Source organism: Castor canadensis, chromosome 11 (assembly GCF_047511655.1).
Source record: "Castor canadensis chromosome 11, mCasCan1.hap1v2, whole genome shotgun sequence".
Lineage (NCBI taxonomy): Eukaryota > Metazoa > Chordata > Mammalia > Rodentia > Castoridae > Castor > Castor canadensis.
This window is the reverse complement of record NC_133396.1, coordinates 105,524,602-105,547,870: the sequence shown is the minus strand read 5'-3', so window position 1 is coordinate 105,547,870 and position 23,269 is coordinate 105,524,602. Positions and strand designations below refer to the sequence as shown.

Sequence of the window (23,269 nt, the reverse complement as noted above, 5' to 3'; positions counted from 1 at the left end):
TGAAGCACAAATCATATGTGTCTGGAAAGTAAGGGTAAGAAAGCAAGATAGAAAAAAAAAAAACATCCTAAGAGTATAATGTACAGTTAGAGCAAACACCAAGTTCAATGATTCTGTGAGATGCAAACTAAAGAGTAATGGAATAGAAAAAAACAAAGCTGAAATTAAAATAAACAGTTTAAAAAGTTACAAATAGAAGAAAAAGACTTGGGTTTTAAAACTTATGAAGTCTTCCAGGGGAAGGACCGCAATTATCTCTTCCAAGCTTACCTTAATTTCATTGGCCTTCTTAATTGGTGAGATATTCCAGGTTGGGATAACCTACCAAAAAGAATATAAATAATTAACTGAAAATGACTTTTTCATTTTTATTTCCCCTTTAACTCACAAAAACCCATCTGCCTAACAAGTAGCTACAGTGATCTATAGGTGTTGAATATATACTTTCAAATATTTGTCAAAGCTAACAAAAAAAGAAAGAAGAATCTATTTCTGTCATTAGCATTTCTACTTCAAACCTAGTAAGATTCACTTTTATCTGTAAATGGAGGACAAAAATATCTATCTTGCCTACTTTCTATTACAGTTCAGGTTTACACGGAAAAATGGATATAAAAACGATCTGTAAACTACAAAACTACACAAACCTAACATGATATAGGTTACAGGAGTCTTTTGACATCATTTTTTCATTGCTTGTTGTTTTTTGCTTTTTGTTATGTAGCCCCAGGCTGATCTGGAACTTGCTATGTAGCCCAGGTTAGCATTGAGCTGGCAATCTTCCTGCTCAGTGTCCAGAATGCTGGGATTATAGATGTGTACCACCACGCTGGCAGTACTTTTCTTTTTTTTGGTGGAACTGGGGTTTGAACTCAGAGCCTTATGCTTACTAGAAAGGCACTCTACCGCTTCAGTCACTCCGCCAACCCTAGCAATACTTTCCTTAATGAATTACAGAACTTCACCATCAGCACACCTCCAAAAAGCCAACCACAAAAAGCTCCACCGAAGTATTAATGGGTAAAAATGTCATGCTGTCCACACTTATTTTCAAACAGTAAGGACACATAATAAATACACAGAGCCATAAAGTAAATACAGCAAAATGTTACTCTTGGAATCTAGATTGACTGTAATATTCTTTCAACATTTTGTATGTTTTGGTTTTGGTTTGCAGTGGTTTGGTTTTTGTTTGTTGAAACAGGGTCTTGCTATATAGCCCAGGTTGGCCTGAAACTCAAAATTCTTCTTCCTCAACCTTCCAAATGCTGAAATCACAGGAATGCTCCAGAGCTGGAAGTGTGGCTCAAGCTGTAGAGCACCTGCCTTACAAGTGCAAAGCTCTGGTTCTAACCCCAGCACCATCAAAACAAAACAATGGCCGGGTGCTGGTGGCTCATGCCTATAATCCTAGCAACTCAGGAGACACAGATTAAGAGGATCACAGTTAGAAGCCAGCCTGAGCAAATAGTTCACGAGACCCTATCTCGAAAACACCCTACACAGAAAAAGGGCTGGTGGAGTGGCTCAAGGTGTAGGCTCTGAGTTCAAGCCCCAGTACTGCCAAAAAAAAGAAAAAAAAAAAAAACCCACATCCAGCACTGACAATCTTCATAAAATTGTTAGAGAGGACTATCAGAGTGCCTCAAGTAGTAGAGAACCTGATTAGCAATCAAGAGGCCCTAAGTTTGAACCCCAGTACCACAAAGAAAAGAAAAAAATAAAGAAAAACGGTTTGTTTTGTTTTGCTTTGCTTTGTTATTTGTTTGTGGTGCTACAGATCAAACCCAGAAAGGAAAATTTTTTTGCAAAGAACTCTTAAGTCAATGTGGTGGTTCACATCTACAATCCTAGCTACTTGGGAGACAGAGATTAGGAGGACTGCAGTTTAAGGCCAGCCAGGCAAGAAGTTAGTGAAATTCCCTATCAGTCAATAAAGGTGGGCATGGTGGCACGGCGCCTGTCATCTATTCAGTAGGTATAAATAAGAGCAGTCCAGGCAGGCCTGGGCAAAAAAAAAAAAACCCACTCAAGATCCTATTTGAAAATAAGTGAAGCTAAAAAGGCTAGGGCATGGCTCAAATGGTAGAGTGCTTATCTAAGTATGAGGTTCCAAGTTTAAAACCCTAGTACCTCCAAAAACAAAAACAAAAGACTTTAAAAAGCTCTTAACTGGGTGTGGTGGCACATGCCTGAAATCCTAGCACTTGGGCACTTGGGAGGCTGAGGCAGAAGGACTGGGGATTCGACACCAGCCTGGGCAACAAAGCGAGACCCCGTATCAAAAACCAAAAATAAAAACAAAACAAGAGCTCTTAGATACTGCCAATTAAAATGCCACATAAGGTATATAATTTCTTGCCCATTAAATTGTGATCCAACCAAAATCTTATTTAAAAAAGAAACAAGTGGCAACTAGGTTCTGGCTCTACAAAGCCTTAGGTCTCACATCTCCTGCGTCCTGCCATGCTCTGACCATGTGTCTAGCTCTGTGCAGCTGGAACCACTATGGGGTACAGGGTATGATGCGATTCAGGTCCAGTCACCTTTCTATGTCTGTTTTTGAACCAATCAGTTTCCCTACTGCCAAACCCAACCAGAGGGCAAACCAGCACTTAGTTGGACTTAGTCTATCAAGAATCAAGAGAGCCGGGCACTGATGGCTCATGCCTATGATCCTAGCAACTCAGGAGGATCGTAGTTGGAGGCCAGCCCAGGCAAACAGTTCACAAGACCCTATCTCGAAAAACTCCATCACAAAAAAAAAAGAGCTGGTGAAGTGGCTCAGGGTGTAGGCCCTGAGTTCAAGCCCCAGCACTGCCACAAAAAAAGAAAAGAAACCTTGGACTGGAGGTGTGGCTAAGAGGTAGAGCACTGGCTTTGCAAGGGCAAAGCCATGAGTTCAAACCCCAGTCCCACCAAAAAAAAAAAAAAGAATCAAGAGACCTGGACTCTGGATCCTTGCCTATCACGTAAATTAGCCTTATTGCCCAACTTCTCCACACTGACACGCATGGTCAACCAAGGCAACCAGACCATGATTCAATCTCCTCTTTAGTTGTTTTTCAAATCAAATATGGAATCGATATTCATTTTACTCTGTGTCATGGAGACTACAGGGAACTTTGAGCTCATTGCTTGCTGTCATCATAGCTACCACACGTTCACTGGTGTCTACTTCCTGGAGAAAGATGAAATTTCAATTTATGTAAGAAGGGTTAGTCAATTAAACAACAACAGTGATATGACTGCCAAAACAAAACCTAATGCGACTTTCGTCTGCATTAAGAGAAACAGTATCTGAAACATAGAGGGAATTTCTAATTTTCACCTGTATTAGTTTGGATTTAGGCATATTTTCAAAGGGCTATGGACAAACTGGACACATTCAACATTCAAAAGAAAAGAATCAGATTAGTGAGGGTACTCAAAGCCTTGACATACAAGGTAAAACAAGAAACGGGGGCCAAGTGTAGAAGCACACACCCATAATCCAGCTTTAAGAGAGGCGGATAGGAGGATCGAAATTCAAAGACAGTCCATGCAAAAAAAAAAAAGAAAAAAAAATGGCACGGAGACCCAATCTAAATAACAAGTGGGGAATGGTGACATATACCCAATAACCCCAGCTACATGGGAGGCAGTAGCAGGAGGATCATGTCCAAGGCCAGTCTGGAGAAGAATGTGAGACCCTATCTGAAAAATAGCTCAAATAAAAAAAAGGGCCGGGGCATGGCTCAAGTGGTAGAGCACTTGTCTAGCAAGCATAAGACCTTTAGTTCAAACTCTAGTACTGCCAACAAAAAAAAAAGAAAGAGGGAGGGAGGGAGGGACAAAAGAAGGGAGGGAGGGAGGGAGGGAGAGAGGGAGGAAGGAAGGAAGGAAGGAAGGAAGGAAGGAAGGAAGGAAGGAAGGAAACAAATTGGGGGACATTTAGCAAGAAAAGGATGTAAGAACAACTGGTTTTATTCAACTAAAGGAAAGACCATGGGACTCCAAGGAACAGAACTAGGACAAACAAAAACTACCATATGTATTTTGGGCTCAGAAGGCAAATTTTCATTACTACCAGAGATACAATGGATTCCCTCAGGACTGTCACCTGCCTGTCACAGAAGCAAGCACAAACTGGACAAATGCTTATTAAGAATTACAGCCTGGTTCCAAGCCTTAAAGAGCTTAATGGACCAGACTATGTCAGAAGTTATTAAGTGGTTCTCATGTTTTAGTGTGCAAAAGAATGAACTAACGTATTTTCAACAATACATATTCCAGTCCTGCCTGTGGTGGGCCCAAGAATATGCACTTTAATAAACACTCATGAGGGACCCTGTACAAAGGTGATTTTAATAAAACTGGTCCCTGAAACATACTTTGAAAATACAACTGTAAACACTTTGCCTCATAGGTTACAACATGAATAGAAAAACTGGTCTCATTCATTGCTTACAAATGGTTATCCATCTAAGCACTCCAAAAAGCAATACTTCTGTATCAACCAAAATAAAATAAACAATAATGACTTCATATATTCTGTCTCTACTTGTCTTTTGCAATTTTTTTTTTTTTTCTGAGACAGGGTCTTGTTAGTAGTCCAGGCTGGCCTCAAGATCCTAATCTTCCTGCTTAAGCCTCCAGAATGTTGGGATTACGGACATAGGTATATGTCCATCCAGGGTCACGCCCAAGCTAGGTCAGTGCTGTACAACTCAGCTACGCCACCAGCCTACAAATAATTCTTTAAAGAAGCAACGCAAGCTAAAAGTATTCCTATATTTCTTCCTTATAAATAACCTAGAATTAGATCCTATTTGCCAAGTTAAACAAAGAAAAATCACAAAACATTTACCACTCCTTTCTCCACCACTTCCTTCAATTTAGAGCGTGTCATTTTAGGTTCCTAAGGAGGGAGAAATAAGAAGAAAATAGTCAATAAAAATCACAATGTGATTGTTGGGAATTGAGAGGCTAACTTTTCCCCCCAGCTATCAAAACTGTTTATAAGCTCCCAAGTGACCACCAACACTTAGCCAGTTTACAAATAACTCCATTCCATGACATTGAAAGAGTAACAACTACTCACAAACATTGGCATGTCTTCTGTCTCACTGATGGCTGCTTTCATCATAGCTACCACATGTTCGTTTGTGATTACTTCCTGGAGAAAGATGAAATTTCACTTTATGCCAAAGGGCATGTCATCTAGACAGTACTCATCTCTATGCAACTGTGCTAGTCCTACGTGGGGGATAAAGGAAAACTATATCCTCAAACAGCTTCAAAATGGGTAAAGCAAGGTAAGGACACTAAGAAGGCAGAAGCCAGTTTTAGACAGAACCACACAGTCTGAAACAATGTAGCAGCAAATTTTATTATGTGCTACTAGGAAGAGAAAAGAGACAGAGAGAGAGAGAGAGAGAGAACTTGCTCCTGAGATAACTAACTATAGGCCTAAAATAAAGAATAACAAACAGCAAAGGTTTTGCAAAGAGCTGTGCTGCTATGTATCAAGAACTCTGTTTACATATCTGCAAAGTACTATCAACTGTTAAATGGACTTTGCAGATGGATCATCCCTCAAGAATAAATCCACTATAAGCATTATCATCTTCAAAACTGCTAGATAATCAAATCAGCGGAAAGAAGTTCACAAATAAGTTCTTCCTTAACGTGTTCAAATTTCAAACTTGTGCCTGGTGCAAAGAGAAAGCCATCTTGAGATATAAAATGTTTGTCTTGGGTAACCCACAAAATTGGTAATTCATATATCAAGAGTCAAACATTTTCTGGGTATTTTTATTTGCTTCCACGGAAGATTTCCATTCCAATCCCACGGCCGCCCCAGCCTTACGTACGTGAAGGATGTTTCTCACATTGACCGCTGTCAGGTTGTGCTGCTTGGCACCGTCCTCTAAGGTACGATCAAGCATGTCATCCAGTTTCAGGTCACATGCCAAGGTCCCTGGCTCTTGACCCCTTCCATCTCTTTTCCTCTTGGTACCCTTTTTTGTTTTTCTCCTTTTCTCACTTTCTTTGTTGTCTTGCTCTTCTGCAAATAAATCAAAAGCATCATCAGAGGCCAGGCACCGGTGCACGCCACTAATCCTAGCTACTCAGGAGGCACAGATCAAGAAGATTGCAGTTCAAAGCCAGCCCAGGCAAAGTGTTTGAGAGACCCTATCTGGAAAAATTCCATCACAAAAAAGGACTGGTGGAGTGGCTCAAGGTGTAGGTCCTGAGTTCAAACCCCAGTACCAAAAAAAAAAAAAAAAAAAAGAAATCACCAGAATCTCCAAATAGATCTGTAGTAGAATAAAAATAACATTCACTGAATTTTTATTTTATGTCAGACACTCTTCTATGCACTTTATAGCTATTAATTTATGTATTCCTAGAAGTAGCAACCCAATTTGGTAGAGACAATTATTTTTACCACTGTAAGGAGGAGGAAACCAAAGTAGACAGATTAAGAAAATTTCCCAAGATCTAGTAAGTAGCAATATGTGTTTTTTTATTGTCACTGTTTGTTTGTTTGCATTCTGTGTTTTGAAACAAGGTCTCGCTATGTAGCCCAGACTGACCTCAAACTTGTGATCCTCCTGCCTCAGTCTCCAGAGTGATGTAATTACAAGCATGAGCCACCACATCTGGTCAGAGTCATATTTTGAAGCTAACCAATCTAACTAAAACATGTGGAGTGGAAATTAACATTCTATACTGCCCAGATAATATATCAGAAACCCTCAACTTGTATCCCAATTCCACAACCTTACTGGATTACCTTGATAATAGTTTCAATGTTTTCTTTTGAAAAATATGAATATCTGTATTTAGTCGTGAAGACTAAATGAAATAATATTTAACAAAATGGCTTTTTCTTGTTTTGTTTTGGCAGTACTGGGGTTTGAACTCAGGGCCTCACACTTGTGAGGCAAGTATCTACCACTTGAGCCACTCCTCCAGTCCTATCAAAGTGTTTCTAACAAATGACACATTACACAGATATAATTTTTATTATTATTATTATATTACAAAAAGAAAAGGGGCTTGTGGAGTGGCTCAAGTGGTAGAGCACTTTGCCTAGCAAGCCGTGAGGTACGGAGTTCAAACCTGAGTACCACAAAGAAATAAATAAAATAAAAAGAAAAGGAACAAACCAATTTTGAAAAGCCCCCTCTCAGAACTGGGAGTGTTTGTACATACCTGTAATCCCAGTGCTCAGGAGGCTGAGGCAAGAGGATCTCGAGATCAAGGGCAGTCTAAGGCTACCTGGTAAGTTCAAGTCAAGCCTGGGTTACATGGCAAGACCTTGTCTCAAAAAAAAAGATAAGCCAAGCATGGTGGTATAACAACTGTAATCTTAGCTACTCGGGAGGCAAGGATCAGAAGGATCAAGGTTCAAGGCCAGCCCAGGCAAAAAGCTTAAGAGAGCCTCATCTCAACCAATAAAAGGTGGGCATGGTGGTGCATCCCTGTCAGGCCGGTTATGCAGAATTCATAAGTATGAGTGATCAAAGTCTAGGTCAGCCCTCGCATAAATGTGAGACCCTACCTCAAAAAAATAACCAAAGCAGGGCTTGAAGGTGTGGCTCAAGAGGTAGAATGCCTGACTAACAAACAGAAAACCCTGAGTTCAAACCCTAATACTGTCAAAAAAAGGGCTGTAGGCATGGCTCAGGTGGTGCAGCACCAACCTAACAACTGTGAGGCCTTGAGCTCAAATCCTGATACCAATAAATAAACTAATCAATTAATTAAAAATTTACTGGGAAGGAAGGCAGGCAGGCTACAGGGAAGGAGCACACATATGACCAGACAAAAGGAAGAACTTCTTGACTACTAGAAATTCTAGTAAGGCCTAGAACAAATTATCATGAAAACACCAAGACAAGTTCCCTATCTCTCTGGTACTCTGGTCCACTACTATTTGAAAACAAGGAGTTTGAGAAGATTGTAACACTAAGACAACCTTCTCACTGGGCACCTGTGCCTCACAACTGTAATCCTGGCTACCTGGGAGGCTGACATGGGGAAGATCGAGGCTCAAGACCATCCCAGGCAAATGCTTCATGAGATCCCAGAGCAAAATGCACTGGAGGTATGGCTCAAGCGGTAGGTAGAGTGTTTACTTTGCAAGCCCTGAGTGCAAACCCTATTCCCATCAATAAAAACAAACGAGTTAAATGGATAAAGAAAACAGAACATTCAAACAATAGAACATTAAACTTTTAATGTCACCCTCACTAGGTCTACATATCCTGGCTGGATGCATCCAGGTAGGATATAAGACTGGAATTTCTGTTTACCGGCGACAGCACTTTTGCCAAAATCTCTTCTCGCTTCATTTACCCTTTTCCTCATAAACCCCCAACTTCCCTCTTCACCACATCTCAATTTCCTCTCCTCTTTCTCCTGCCTTCTCTCTGGCATCCTTTCTCATGTGGCCAAACCAGGCCAGTTTTGGTTACAGCATCCACCTTTCCCTCCTCATCTCATTAGCACTTTAACCATAAGCTGGTCATTGCAGTAAAGGGTTTCTGACACCTGAGAATGTTTTGACTCGATTTTATACTCATACTCTATCCTATTGTAAGATACATGTCAACTGAAAAACTAGCTCAAGAAAACCAAATACAAACTTTTTTAAAAGCTACAAATTAAACTATTAATGTTATATTGTAAAACAAAACAAAACAAAACGTGTTATTAACTAAAATGATGAGAAAAATCAAGTTTTCTTTACAAAAATCAGATCTATAAAAATGTTTTTTAATTCATAGAAATGAGGGCCAAAAAAGGTATCTTACAATGAAAACACCTAAACTTCATAAAATTTTCCATAGATAGGTAATTGACCAAGAATTAAACTGTCCTTTAAAACACTGCTTTTCAAACTATCTGTGTCAAAGAACCAGTTTTGTTTTTGGTAAAAAACAAAACTGACTTATATTTTACAAAAAAATAGACTATAGTTTTACAAAAATAGTAAGAATGTATCAATAATGCTGAAATATTATAACATTTTTCTAAACTTTTACTATTTTCATTATTTTGCTTCAAACCTGTAAGAGTACCCAGACTACCACAAATCCTCACACCCCACTTTGAATAGCAATACTTTAAAATACTTACAAAACCAACAAACACAAAATTTTAAAAAGGACTTGGGTGGGCTGGCAGAGTGGCTCAAGCGGTAGAGTGCCTGCCTAGCAAGCCTAGCAAGTGTGAGACCCTGAGTTCAAACCCCAGTTCCACCAAAAAACAAAACAAAACAAAAACACCCTGGGGGAAAAAAAACAAACCAACCCAGTTCCACCAAAAAAAAAAAAAAAAAAGGACTTGTGGAATGACTCAGTGATGGAGTGCTTGCCTTAGCATACACAAGGCCCTAGGTTCAAGCCTAGCCTCAGCAGCACGCACACACACAAATTTAAAAACTTTAAATTATCCACCATAAAACATTTACTCTCAATAACAAATATAATGGTAGCTCACACCTATAATCTCAGCTAGGCAGAAATCAGGAGATCACAACTGTAGGCCATCTCAGGCACAAAGTTAGTGAGACCTCATCTCAAACCAACAAGTTGGGCATGATGATTCACACCTGTGATCCCAGCTACCAGGGAAGCCATAGACAGGAGGACCAAGGTCTGAGGCCAGCTGTAGGCAAAAGCTAGAGATCCTACCTGAGAGATAAATGACAGCAGGCCTGGGATGGAGCTCAGGGGTAAAATACCTGCCTAGCACCTGCCTGGCATTAACAAGCCCAGAATTCCATCCCCAGCAACAAAAAAGAAAAAAGACAAAAAAAAAAAAAAAAAAAAAAATTTAATTAAAAAGTAAAAATAGGGCTGCAGAATGGCTCAAGCAGCAAGAGTGCCTGCCTAGCAAGAATAAGGCCTTGAGTTCAAACCCAGTGCTGCCAAAAAAAATTTAAATGAATGAATAAATAAATAAATAAAATAAAACAAAAAGGACTGGAGGCAATGGCTCAAGTGGTATAATGCCTGCCTAGCAAGTGCAAGGCAGGCCCTTAGTTCAAACCCCAATGTCACCAAATAAATAAATAAATGAATACATGAATGAATAATACACAGCTCAGCTGGGTATGATTGCCCAAGTCTGTAATCCCAGCACTGGGAAGGCTGAGGCAGGAAGATCATGAGTTGGAAGCCAGCCTGGGCTACATAGTGAAAAATAAATAAATAAATAAATAAATAAAAAGATTGCTAAATGTTTCTTCTTTTTGAGATAGGGTTCTACTAAGTAACCCAAGGCTGACCTGGAACTCATTATATATCCCAAGCTGGCCTGGGACTCATGATTTTCCTGCGTCAACCACCTGAGTGCTGGGATTGTAAGTGTGTATCACCATGCCAGGACCTGACAGAAATTTTATAGAATTAAAGAAAGATACCATTTACTCATAAAATTAGTAGATTCGACATTGTTAAAATGACAATTCTCCCAAATTGCTTCATGGATTCATTACTAATAAATATTCCAGCAAACATTTTTGGCAGAACTAAGGGTCTCATGCTTGCTAGGCAGGTGCTCTACCACTTAAGCCCTCCAGCAAGCATTTTTGCAGTTCTAAACTTTATATGGAAGCCAGGCATGGTGGTACACACCTGTTGTCCCACTGCTTAGGAGGCAGAGATGGGAGGATCACTTGAGCCCAGGGGTTGGAGGTCAGCCTAGGCAACACAGATAAGACCTCATCTCAAAAAGATAACATCAGATAAAATAAAATAAAATTTATATGGAAATACAAAGGACTAAAAGCCCAACAACTTTTTTTAGGTGCTGCAGATGAAACTCAGGGCCTTATGCATGCTACCAATGAGCTACTTCTGCACCCCAGGCTAACAACCTTGTAAAAAGACTCCGACTCCCTATTTCAATACGCACTATAAAATTGTAGTAATTAAGACTTGGGTAGTATTGGTGAAGGTACACAGATAAAGGAAATAGAAACAAATCCAGAAAAGACCCATACAAACGGCCACACCATTATTCAAAAGTGCAAAAGTCATTATTGAAGAATTTTTTTTTCAACAAACAGCGCTAAGGCGCTTAACCTCCACATGCAAACCAGAAGAATCTCAACCACAACTTAGCTCTTATACAAAATTAACAGCAACAAAAATAGCTGGGCACACGGGCACAATGCTCTAGTCCAAAATCCTCAAAGGCCGAGGCAGGAAGACCACCTGAGCCCAGGAATTTGAGGCCAGTCTGTGCAACACAGTAAGAATGCATCTCAAAGGAAAGAAAAAAATTAAAATGAGCCATACACCTAACTGTATTACAAAAACTACAGGCTGGGAGCATAAACTTAGAGGTAAAATGCATGCTTGGAGTGCATGAGGCCTTGAGTTCAATTCCCAGCACAATAAATAAATAAATAAGCAAACAAACAAATACTAGAAACATAAAAAAAAAAAAAATTTGTGGGCAAGTGGTAGAGCTCCAACCTGCGAGCAGACATGAGGCCTAGTTCAAACCCCAGCACCGCAAAAAAAAATAAAAAAAACTTTCTGAGCTTGGGGTTAAACGATGACACCAAAAGTACAAGGCATAAAAGAAAAACATAAAGCAGTTTCAAATAGTTAAATCTGAAACAATCTGAGCAAAGTAACAATGATATTATTGGACTACAATTCATACAATAAAAAAAAAACCTTGAGTCAATTCTTTATACATAAAAACTAAACTAGGTTTGGTGGTACATGCCTATAATCCCAGCACTCAGGAGACTAAGGCAGGAGGATCAAAAGTTTGAGGCCAGAGGCCAGGCACAGTGATTCACTCCTATAATCCCAGCTACTTGGGAAGTAGACAGGGAGGATCAGGATTCAAGACTAGCCAGACAAAAAACTATCAAGACCCCACCTCAGTAAATAAGCCAGAGTCATGGAGTGGCTCAAGTGGTAGAGTGCCTGCCTAGCAGTGTAAGGCTAAGTGAATTGGAGCCAGCCTGGGCTACACTGTAAGACCTTGAATGAATAAATAGGTAAATAAAAAAGTATAAATAAATAGGCTGGTGGGTTGGCTCAAGCCCTAGCGTACCTGCCCAGTGTACGGGAGGTCCAGAGCTCAAATTCCACGACTACCTAAAAAAAAAGATTAGCCCAGTGCCAGTAGCTCACACCTATAATCCTAGCTACTCAGGAGGCAGAAATCAGGAGGATTGCAGTTCAAAGCTAGCCCAGGCAAATAGAGCTGGTGGAGGGAGTGGCTCAAGATGTAGGCCCTGAGTTCAAACCCCAGTACTGCAAAAAAAAAAAAAAAAAAGAGAAGTTAATTAACTATGTGCAACACAGTGCAGTATCCTGAGTACAATGCAGTTTCAAAATATCTCCTGAAAGGTATGCAGTAATTAACAGGGAGAAACCTGACAGACACCACCTTAATTAATCATGTGATCATGGTTAACCTCCCCATAATAAGACATATTGACACTAGGTTCCCCCCAATCAGATGCACTAAGAAGGAACCTAACTTCTGTGGTAGTCTTGCAAAAAATGCGTAACTGCAGCCTAATGTCAGTGGCTCATGCCTGTAATCCTAGCTACTTGGGAAACTGAGATCGAGAGGATCACAGTTCAAGGCCAGCCTGAGCAAACAGTTCTTCAGATCCCCATCTCCAAAATTAACCAGAGGAAAATGGACTGGAGGTATGGCTCAAGAAATAGAGAACCTGCTCTGCAATCCCAAAGCCCTGAGTGCAAACCCTAGTCTCAACATAAAAAACAAATAAATAAGAAATACGCCAGACACCAGTGGCTCACATCTGTAATCCCAGCTACTCAGTAGACAGAGATAAAGAGGATCAAGATTCAAAGCTAGCCTAGGCAAATAGCTTGCAAGACCCTATCACGAAAAAACACTTCACAGAAAAAGAGCTGGTGGAATGGCTCTAAGTTCAAGCCCCAGAACCAGGAAAAGAAAAAAAAAGCAGGGGAACAGATAAAGAAAACAGAATACAAACAGCAGAACATTAAACAGCAATGAAAATGAATAATCAACAATTGTATGGAACAATATGGATGAATTTCATAAATATAATATTAAGAAGAAAAAAGACAATCACAAAAAGTGAGTACTCCCAGAAGTCAGGAGGGTGCTTACCCATGGTGGGGGGTGGGTAACAGCTGAAAGGGAGGACAAGGTGGACTTCTAGGCAGATAACTCAGGATGTGGGCAATTGCTTGCTATAAAACTCGGCATTGCTTAGAATATATGCAGTTTTTTACATATTATACTAAATAGTTTGTTTTTTTAATTAAAAATACAAAGAAAGCCTACCCATTGTAATAAAGAGTCCACCATCCTCTACCTCTTCCTCAGAATGTTGAGCCAGAGTCTTGAGTGGCTTTTCTTGAGAAGCACAAACATCTGGCTGGGGTGATTTCCTAAGCTGGGCTTCTGGGTTTGCAGATTGGCTGCCTGGTGGCAGTAAAGTTATCTCCCCTCCACAATGCATTTGAGGTTTTCCTAGAAGAATCACAAATACTGCTAATTTGCCTACTCTCAATCATATGATTATAGAAATCAGCATCTTGTTATAAAGTCTTTTTTAGTTAGATAACTTCACTAATGAAGTACACTATACATACAGGCATTCCACTTTTTCTTTTCTTTTTTTCTGTTTATACTAGTACTGGGGTTTGATCTCAGGACTTTTTGCCTGTGAGGCAAGCACTCTACTACTTGAGCCAAACCTCTAGCCCTTCCCCTCTATTGAAGACAGGAGGATCCTAAGAAAAAGACTAAAATCAAAATTCAGATCCAAATTACCCATCTGTAAAGTCAGGGAGTTGAACTAGGTAACTGCTAAGGTCCTTCTAGTCTAATATGCTTTGGGGCTTTGCCTTTTTCCTAAAGAAAAATCAGATAATGGGGCTAGTGATTTAGACCAGTGGTGGAGTACTTGTCAAGCATTCTTGAGACCCTGGATTTAGCCCCAGCATTAAGGAAAAAGAAAAAGAAAAAAAAAAGAATGAATGAAAAAAATCAAATCAAAATGGGAGAGGAGTTCTGATGACAAAGGGACTTTTTCTTTTTTTTTGGTGGGACTGGGATTTGAACTCACAGCTTCACGCTTGTAAAGCCAGAATGCTACTGCTAGAGCCACACCTCCAGATCACTTTGCTCTGGCTATTTTGGAGATGGAGTCTCTCAAACTACTTGCCCAGGCTGGCCTTGAACCACAATCCTCCTGATCTCAGCTTCCCAAGTAGCTAAAATTACAGGTATACACCACCAGCACCTGACCAAAGGGACATTTTTTAATAGATGACCATTAACAAAACAGTTAATCAACTATAAATGATATACTAATAAAATGTCCCAACTGAGCCAGGTATGATGGCACACACCTATAACTCCAGCACTTGAGAGGCTGAGGCAGAAGGATCTCAAGTTCAAGGTCAACCATATCTCATAAGACAAACAAAAAAAAGGTCCTGAATCTGTAAATCAATTTCACACAGCAGAAGAGTATTTATCACTGTAAAATATAAATATATATTTCTACAATTCATTACGCAACTTTCTCACCTCAATTCTTCACAATGTTTTCCTTCAGTTTGGGTACGGTAGCATTAAAAAGGTACCATTCATGCACTATCAAAAGTAAACATTAGAAATCAAGTTGTCAGAGAAAAAAGAAATACATAGGTATTTCTTTTATATGCAAAATATCTCTGAAATATACACAAGGAATTACTAAAGAGTGATCTGAGAGTATAACTTAGAAACAAGAGGACAAGGTTAAAAAGTGCCTAATTTCTTACTGTGTATTCTCTGTATTCCTTTTTTTTTTTTAGTTTGAGACAGGGGCCCACTATTTTTTTGACAGAACTAGGGTTTGAACTCAGGGCCTCATCCTTGCTAGGCAGGCGCTCTTTCTGCTTGAGCCATTTTACCAGTCCCTAGAATCCCACTTTTTATTTTATTTATTTATTTTTTTTTTTTGCAGTACTGGGGCTTGAAATCAGGGCCTACACCTTGAGCCACTCCACCAGTCCTTTTCTGTGATGGTTTTTTTTTTTTTTTTTTTTTTTTACTTTTTTTTTTTTATTATTTTATTATTCATATGTGCATACAAGGCTTGGGTCATTTCTCCCCCCTGCCCCCACCCCCTCCCTTACCATGTGATGGGTTTTTTTGAGATAGGGTCTCTCAAACTATTTTCCCGGGTTGGAAAATAGTAGTTAGGATTACAGATGTGAGCTGCTGGAGCCTGGCTTAGGGTCCCACTACTTAGCCGAGGCTGGCCTGGAACATGCTCTGCATTCAAGGGTGATAACAAACCAATCTTCCCATCTCAGTCTCAATGCTGGGATTATAAAAGCATGTACCACAACACCCAGTACTTTCAGTAGTTCTTAATTTTTTTCCCTTTTATGTATATTTCCTAGTCCAATTTTTTTCTTCAAAAACAAACCAAGTTAAGGGTTGAAGGTGTGGCTCAAGTGGTAAAGCACCTGTCTAGCAAATGTGAGGCCCTGAGTTCAAAACCGATACAACAACAAAAAAAAAAAAAGACCAAGTTATTTGTCACTGCGTTCAATTCAAAACATACAGTCTAAGGGCTCTATATAAAGAAAATGTTCCTTTTTTTTCTCTGCAACCTTTTTTCCTCTGACTCCATCACACTGGTTTTCAACTTAACTCCCTTCCCTAAAACCCTACCGTTCTTTGCCATTATAAATATGCTAAATGCTGAAAGAACTCAGAAAGATGCCAAGTAGAATGAGAAGGAAAAACTTTAAATCATCTCTAACTTGTACTGCCAAACTAAAAACTATAAATTAATAACATGAAAATAAATAGCTGAGATCTGCAGAAAACAATTACAAGGTGAAATCTGCCTAGACAAATCATTTTCAGGAAGCAAAAAAAGTCTAAGTAGAAATTAGGGTGGGGGCTAGGGATGTGACTCAGTGGTAGAGAGTATTCCTAGCGTACATGAGGTCCTGGGTTTAATGCCCAGTACTGAAAAAGAAAAGTAATGCCAGCTACTCAAGGGGACTGAGGCAGGCAGATCCCTTGAACCCAAGGAGTTTGGGGCCAGTCTGGGCAACAAAGCAAGAACCCAGGTGAAAAAGAGAAAGATTTAACCAGTAACACCTGCTGTCTAAAACACAGTTTAAGGAAATATCAATTGTAACAAAATGTTCTTACTTCAATAGCCTAGACTCTTTTCTTTTCTTTTTTCAACATTTCAACAATGAATATGGTACTGCTGCTTTCATAATCTGAAAACTAAAATGTAGCGGGTGCCAGTGGCTCAGCAATCCTGGCTACTTGGGAGGCTGAGATTAGGAGGATCCCAAGGGCTGGGACCTGCTCAGGGATAGAGTGCTTGCCTAGCATTTGCAAGATCCGGCACTGCAACTAATTAACAAACCCCAAAACACAAAGTTGCCCATAATCTTACTAGTCAGAACTATTAGTATATAGTGCATCCTCTTTTGTTATTTTCCTTTCAAGTAACATTTTCTTCTTTCTTTTTTTTTTTTGATGAGACCCAGGCCTTCTGCTCTACTGCTTGAGTCACACCTCCAGTTCGCACCTCCAGTTCACTTTGCTCTGGTCACTTTTTGGATGTGGGGGGTCTCGTGAACTATTTGTCCTGGATGTCCTTGAATTCACCATCCTCCTGCCTCTGCCTCCTGAGTGCTAAGATTATGAGAGTGCACCGATATACCCAACAGGGTGATTTTGGTTTTTTGTTTTTCAGTTTTTAGTTTCTCAATATTTTCCAAAAGGCACATAGATAATTTTCTTTTTTTTGTGGGACTGGGTTTTGAACTCAGGATTTCATACTTGCTAGTCAAGAGCTCTACCGCTTGAGCCATAAAAAAGTTTTTTGAGACATGTTGCCTAGACTAGTCCCAAATCAATTCACTTACTCAATTAGATGGAGAGTGACAGCACAGATAATCCCCAACAACAAATGTTTATTTATCTACATTTGAATATCTGTAAACTCACCACTCTGTGCTGGCACAGTGGCTCCAGTGGTAGAGCACTTGCCTAGCAAAGCAAGGGTGAGGCCCTGTGTCTAAGTTCAAATTGCACACCACAAAAAAAAAAAAAATCTAAATTCCACTCCCATAGTAATCCATAGTTACTTATCTACTTATCCATTCCTTTTGGTATTTTTTTTTGGTGGGGGGGTTGTTTGTTTTTGGCAGTACTGGGGTTTGAACTCAAGGCCTACACCTTGAGCCACTCCACCAGCCCTTTTTTTGTAATGGGTTTTCTTGAGATAGGATCTCTCGAACTGTTTGCTTGAGCTGGCTTCAAACCATGATCTCTGCCTCGAGTCACTAGGATTACAGGCGTGGGCCACCAGCACCCAGCATCAACTATTGTATTCTTGTATTATACTCCATTTCCTCCAGTCTTCATGTCACAAATATGACCTATCTTGAAAAAAAAAGCCAGCCTCAACAACTTGCTGCTTCCTCCTGCTAGTCCACATTCTCCCACTGTAAAAACTCACTGGAGCTTTCATTTCTACCTCTTTAACACCAGCATATCGTCTTTCCAAAAAACTCTCCTCAATCTACTCTGAGACTTCAAATGTAACCCTGTCTGGGGCATCATTATCCTTCTCTCTCCTCTGCAACTAGTTTTTTTGTTGTGCTTTATTTTCTGCATTTCTGGGGATCAATCTAGGGCCTTGGGTGTGATAAGCAAGTGCTGTTCCATTGAGCTGCATGCCCACTCCCGCCACTAAATTTTAAAACTCTTTGTTCTTAAAATTCTCTCTCCTTTGACTTTTACTATTCCTTCTCCAGTCATCTTCTTTTTGTCTTTAATCTGCTCCCTTTCCCTCTAGACAAAATATAGGTGCCCTAGAACCAACACAGTAATACAAACTCCTCTGAAAGAGGGCATAACCATAGACCCACGTGCGATGAGAAGGGCTAGTTCTACAGACAGCACTTTTCCCCAAAACAACTTCCACCTTTAGCAATGTACTTTAGACAACTCATCCACTACTTCATCAGTTTTCAAACACAGTAGAGTGAGAAACATAAAATTCTGCTGTTTAAACAAACAAAATACATAGTGTTGACACAGACGGAGTATGTGTTAATAGTGGAAAAATCACTTACTGATGATGTACCAGAAAGACCAAACAAAACCAAGTGGGCTTAACATGCAGCAAAGAAGAACACAGGCTAAAAATGTAGTCAGAATGAATGAATAAGAAAAGTTGGTATCTTCTCTAAAACACAAGTATGTTCTTCTTAGCCATTAGCCATTAAAATGGTTATCACTGGGCTGGGCATAGGTCAAGGAGTAGAGGACTTGGTTAGCAAGTATGAGAAGCATGAAGTCCTGGGTTCAATCCCCAGTACCACCAAAAAAAAAGAAAGAAAGAAAAACACCCTGGAGGCATGGCTCAAGTGGTAGAGCAGCTGCCTAGCAAACACAGGCCCTGAGTTCAAACCCCAGTACCATCCACAAAAAAGAAAAAAAAAATGATACCTACCTACCAGAAAAGTTCAAATACCTTGGTATAAAAAATGCCACCTGCCCCAGCTGGGTACTGGAGGCTCACGCCTGTAATCCTAGCTACTCAGGAGACAGAGATCAGGAGGATCACGGTTTGAAGCCAGCCTGGGCAAACAGTTTTGAAAGACCGTATCTCGAAAATACCCAACACACACACACACACACACACACACACAAAATAGGGCTGGTGGAGTGGCTCAAGATATATGCTGAGTTTAAACGGCCCTTAACAACTTAATCCCAATCTATCACTATAAACACTCTGAAGTCATCTCCTCCAACTTCTTCCAATCAACCGTGTCACCATCCTCTTCTGCCTGTGTACCTCTCACTCAAGTGAGCACTCCACCACTCTGTCAAACTGTAATTCAGCCTTAAAGTTCTAAGGGTTATTCATTAGAATAATGAATTCTCTGTAGAGCCTTTCCCAATGTCCCAGACAGAAGTCTGTACCTTCCTTTAAGTGTTGCCCCTCTTCCATGAGCCACGTGTCATAGATACCCAACAAATCAAAAAGATATCCATAGTTCATCACTCCAAACATACAGTATACAGCACGAGAGAAAGTAAAGAAAGCAATATGGAAGAGGATTGAGGGAGTGGGTAAGAAAAGAGTCTACCCACTTAAAAGTCACTGCTGATGCTTAATGATCTCCATGGTTCCAGCTCCAAACCAAACCAGTAGTCCCTTCAGAAACATTCTTCTGCCAAGGCACCACAGCAAGCAATGACAAAATGGTGCAGATTAAAGCATCCTTTATCTGAAATACTTGGGTCCAGAAGCACTTTGGATTTCAGATTTTTTTTAGCTTTTGAGTATATATTTTTTTTACAGTACGGGAGTTTAAACTCAGAGCTTTGCATTTACTAGGCAAGTGCTCTACCACTTGAACCATGCCCCAGGCTCCAGGTGTCACCTTTTTGCCTGGAGCTCCCCTTGGACAAAGACCCTCCCACCTATGCGTCCCATATAACTGAGATTATAGACATGCACCACCACATTCAGCTTGTTGGTTGAGACAGGAGTCTAACTTTTTTGCCCAAAATAGTCTCAAACCACAATCTTCCCAATCTCTGCGTCCCAAGTAGCTGGGATTATAGGTATACCCCATTTTGCCTGGACTGCACCTACATTTTTACTGCAACCTCTCACATAAATTAAAATGTAGAATTTCCCACTTATAGCATCATGTTAGCATTCAAAAGTTTTAGAGTTTGGAGTATTTTAGATCTTCAGATGAGGGATGCTCAACCTATACTGACAAGGAAAATGTAACCCAGAGACCTTTCATATCTTACCTCCTTCTTCCTTAACTTCTTCACTAGGCTCTTCTGAAAAAGGCTCCCTTATGACAAGCTGATCACCTCTGTCTTCTTGAGTAACCAGGTTGGGCCTGAGGACAATTTTCTTCCCTCTCTTTGAGGCAGTAGCCTGGAGTTTTCCTTTACCAATTTGTATATTAAGGGAGTGGGAAGACTCTAAGGAAGGTAGGGTGATTCCTTGAGAGATGGCAATGTCAACAGCTTCCAAAACTGGTAAATCTGTATGCTGGGTGAGCATCCTAGAGTTCATAGATGGATCCTCTATACCAAGCTGATCTCCTGCATCCTGCACAGATTGAACTTCAAGGCCAACTGCACTGCCATGACTTGGACCCCAGGACAGTGAGCCCAAGTCTTTAGCCTGGTCCGATTCTGGTTTAACAGCTGACTCTAGATCTAAGTCATCTTCCTCCTGGTTGCCCTTATGCTGCGGGGACTCTGTCACTGTAGTTCTTCTCTTCTTACAGGGCAACATTTTAAAAGTTCCGCTTTTGTTCCATCCTAAAAAGATAAAGGCAAATTCTTATCACTGTCATATTAATAATAGTGGTAATGACATTTACTCAATTATCTTTTCCTTTTACTCATGTTCAATCATAAACACAATACCTCACACCAAACAGTAGTCCTTTAGGTGGAAGATGAGAAACAATGATTATGGTGACTAAGTTCAAATCCCAAAACTACTATTGGTTGGCATGTTACCTCGGCCAAGTGACTTAGCCTCTTTACACTTCTATTTCAACTATGTATTATAATTGTCCTTAGCTCATACAGATGTGAAAAGAACTGAAGTGATTAATAGATGTTAGTTATTATTATTACCATGAGGGAGACAGAATAGCATGATTCTGAGAACAAACTGAGAAGTCCAAATGTGTGCATTTGTTTCCAAAGTCAATTTCTCGTCTGCTTTGTGACCTTGCCTAAATTACTTAATTTGAACCTATTTATCCAGCTATAAAAATAGCACCTATATCATTAGATAGTAAGTGATCAATAAGTGCTTGCTATTGGCCTTTTCATAAACAGGTATTTCCGTTAATAGAAACACTCCAGAAGCAAAAATGTGGTTAAAACGCTAGGCAATATTCCCAGAAATTTTGTGTTGAAACAAGAAGAGATTTCTATATTTTCTGTACTATGCTACTTCTGGACTCTTGGCTTCAATTACAATTATCAAATTTTAAGGGCAATACTGACATAAACTGAAGGATATTTTCTTCTCTGTTCTTAGAGAACTGATTTGCAAACCTCTTTTATGGTACTTATCACTTTTGTATTATCTCTTTGTGTCCCTCCTCCAAAACTATGTTGAGAAAAAAAGAACCCTTCAACTAGTGTCCCAGCAGTATCTGAGTATTTTAGATCCTCACAAAATGTTCCCTAAATGAATGAATGAATGAATGGTGGTTTGAACAACTGTGCAACATTTGGACCAAGCATCAATATTAGATGGAAACCAATTGCACATTCTATGCAGGAAAACTTTACTCTCATAAATAGATCCAAGAACAGCCTTGCTGTTCCAAGCTGTCTTGTGTTACAGTGTTACTGGCAATCTTCAAACAAAGTCTGAATGATCACCCAAAGGGTACTAGAGAAAACTTGGCTAAGAAAATTTAAAAATAAAGTACTTTCTGGCTCTAAGAATTTGATATGCAAGGATAGTTTTAAATCACCCTAATTCAGTTTCTCTAGGACATTAGTGAAGACACCCTCCCTCCCCCGCCCCCATCAACCATGTTCTTATCTTGATAAAGCTCAATAAACAAGGGAAGATTCGTTGATTCCTAAGAGGGAAGATGATGAATGAGTAAGGAGTGCAGTGGAAGTAACCTAGGAGGCTCCTTATTGCAAAGATGAGTTACTGAGATCCAAACAAGAGAAAGGAAAGAAGAAAAGACAAGACAGGCAGCTGCTATTCAGCCAGCAGTGTGCGGGGATCGGCTCCAAGAGCGTCAATACAGCACTAGCTCCAAAGAGCCCGCTCTTTGGGGAACCAGAGTCGGTGAATGCATGCTAATTAGGAGGCTGCCCCACGCAGCCCCCTCCTGAAAAAACATTGCAAAGAGGGATCCTGGCTGCACTTTCCACCTCGGCGCGGAGCACTGGCCCAAGTCTCCACTGCCAATTTGACACCTTCGCACCCCTAACGCCCGTCACCCAACCTACGCCCCCCCTCGGGCCGACCCCCCTGGTCCTGGGCATCCTTGGTTCAGGAGTACCAGGTCCCGCATTGCCTCTTCCCGCCCACCGCACACTACCCAGTACCCTCTCAAGCTGGCCTGATCCCGCGGAAACTCAGCTCCTGCACCAGCGGAAGTAAAGCAACGGCAGCGATTGTCGTGCGCGTCCCCGAGTCGCGGTGCGCGGCGACTCAGGGCGCCAAGAAGCATGCGTCAAACCCAGGCGCCATAGGGTTTGAGGGCAGAATGAAGCCAGAGTGCTATACGTCATTTATTGGCAAGAAAAATTAAAGGCACTACCTCGCTTTGCCTGCCCATAGAGCAATTCCTATTCAAACTGAGGGATTGAGATCCAGTGGGTTAGTTTGACAACTAATCATCTTCCCCGCGAGAGGAAGAAAAGAAGAATTCATAAAATTTCAGGAAGAAGATTTGGTCTCCAAAATAGACCCTGGGAGACCGCGGATTTTTTTTTTTTTTTTTTGTACTGGCATTTGGACTCAGGGCCTACACCTTGAGCCACTACACCAGCCCTTTTTTGTGATGAGTTTTTCCCGAGATAAGTTCTCGCAAACAATTTGCCAGACTGGCTTCGAACTTCGATCCTTCCGATGTCTGCATCCTGAGTAGCTAGGATTACAGGAGTGAGCCACCGGTGCCTGGCAACAGTGGCTATTTTTATTTCACTTTCCAGTTTGCATCGGACAAAGTTCTGGTCCAGATGGGTAGGTGATTTCACAAAAGTACCCAGTCATCAAGGGGAATCAGGTATCTGGTATCTTAACGCTAGCTCCTAAAGCATGGACCCAGTGACCAGGAAAGGTGCCTGCGGCATGGGCAATGTTCAGTACTTAAGTCCTCCCCCATCCGATCCCCGTGGACGGTTTGAAATCAGGGCTTTGCAAAGCATGCGCTCTACCTCTTGAGCCACACCTCCAAGTCCAATGCCTGCTTTTTGTTTTTTCCAATACCTATTTTTTGAATAAGTTACTCCCAGAACCATGTTCTTTCCACTTTTCTACAAGTGCAAAGTGACAAAAGTGAAAAAATGCATTCCTTTTACAAATGAACCAACAAATACTTCAATATTTGAAACGATTTTTGTTTGTAAACAGAATCCAACAGAATGAGAGTATGAAGGGTGAAAATTGATATAATCATGTATAAAGCCGCCAGCAGTCTGACTCTAACCTAAATCACACCAATTCTCC

At 40.5% G+C, this 23,269-nt stretch overlaps 1 protein-coding gene across 5 annotated transcripts in view; it reads right to left on the bottom strand.

The window, feature by feature from the left end:
• The window catches only part of LOC109688008 (GON-4-like protein), a 77,769-nt gene that overhangs the window by 52,605 nt on the left and 1,895 nt on the right, over positions 1–23,269 (bottom strand). For 3 of the 5 annotated variants that reach the window (XM_020166149.2, XM_074047905.1, XM_074047906.1), the window contains exons 1-7: positions 22,144–22,270; positions 19,846–20,370; positions 13,315–13,503; positions 5,856–6,049; positions 5,084–5,158; positions 4,850–4,900; positions 271–321 (exon numbers count right to left, since the gene is read on the bottom strand). In XM_020166149.2, coding sequence (XP_020021738.2) covers positions 271–321; positions 4,850–4,900; positions 5,084–5,158; positions 5,856–6,049; positions 13,315–13,503; positions 19,846–20,344 — 1,059 coding nt within the window. In that variant the 5' untranslated portion in view covers positions 20,345–20,370; positions 22,144–22,270. Of the gene's footprint in view, positions 1–270; positions 322–4,849; positions 4,901–5,083; positions 5,159–5,855; positions 6,050–13,314; positions 13,504–19,845; positions 20,371–22,143; positions 22,271–23,269 lie in introns of those variants that run through there. The other 2 variants (XM_020166150.2, XM_020166151.2) reach the window with 2 other exon arrangements.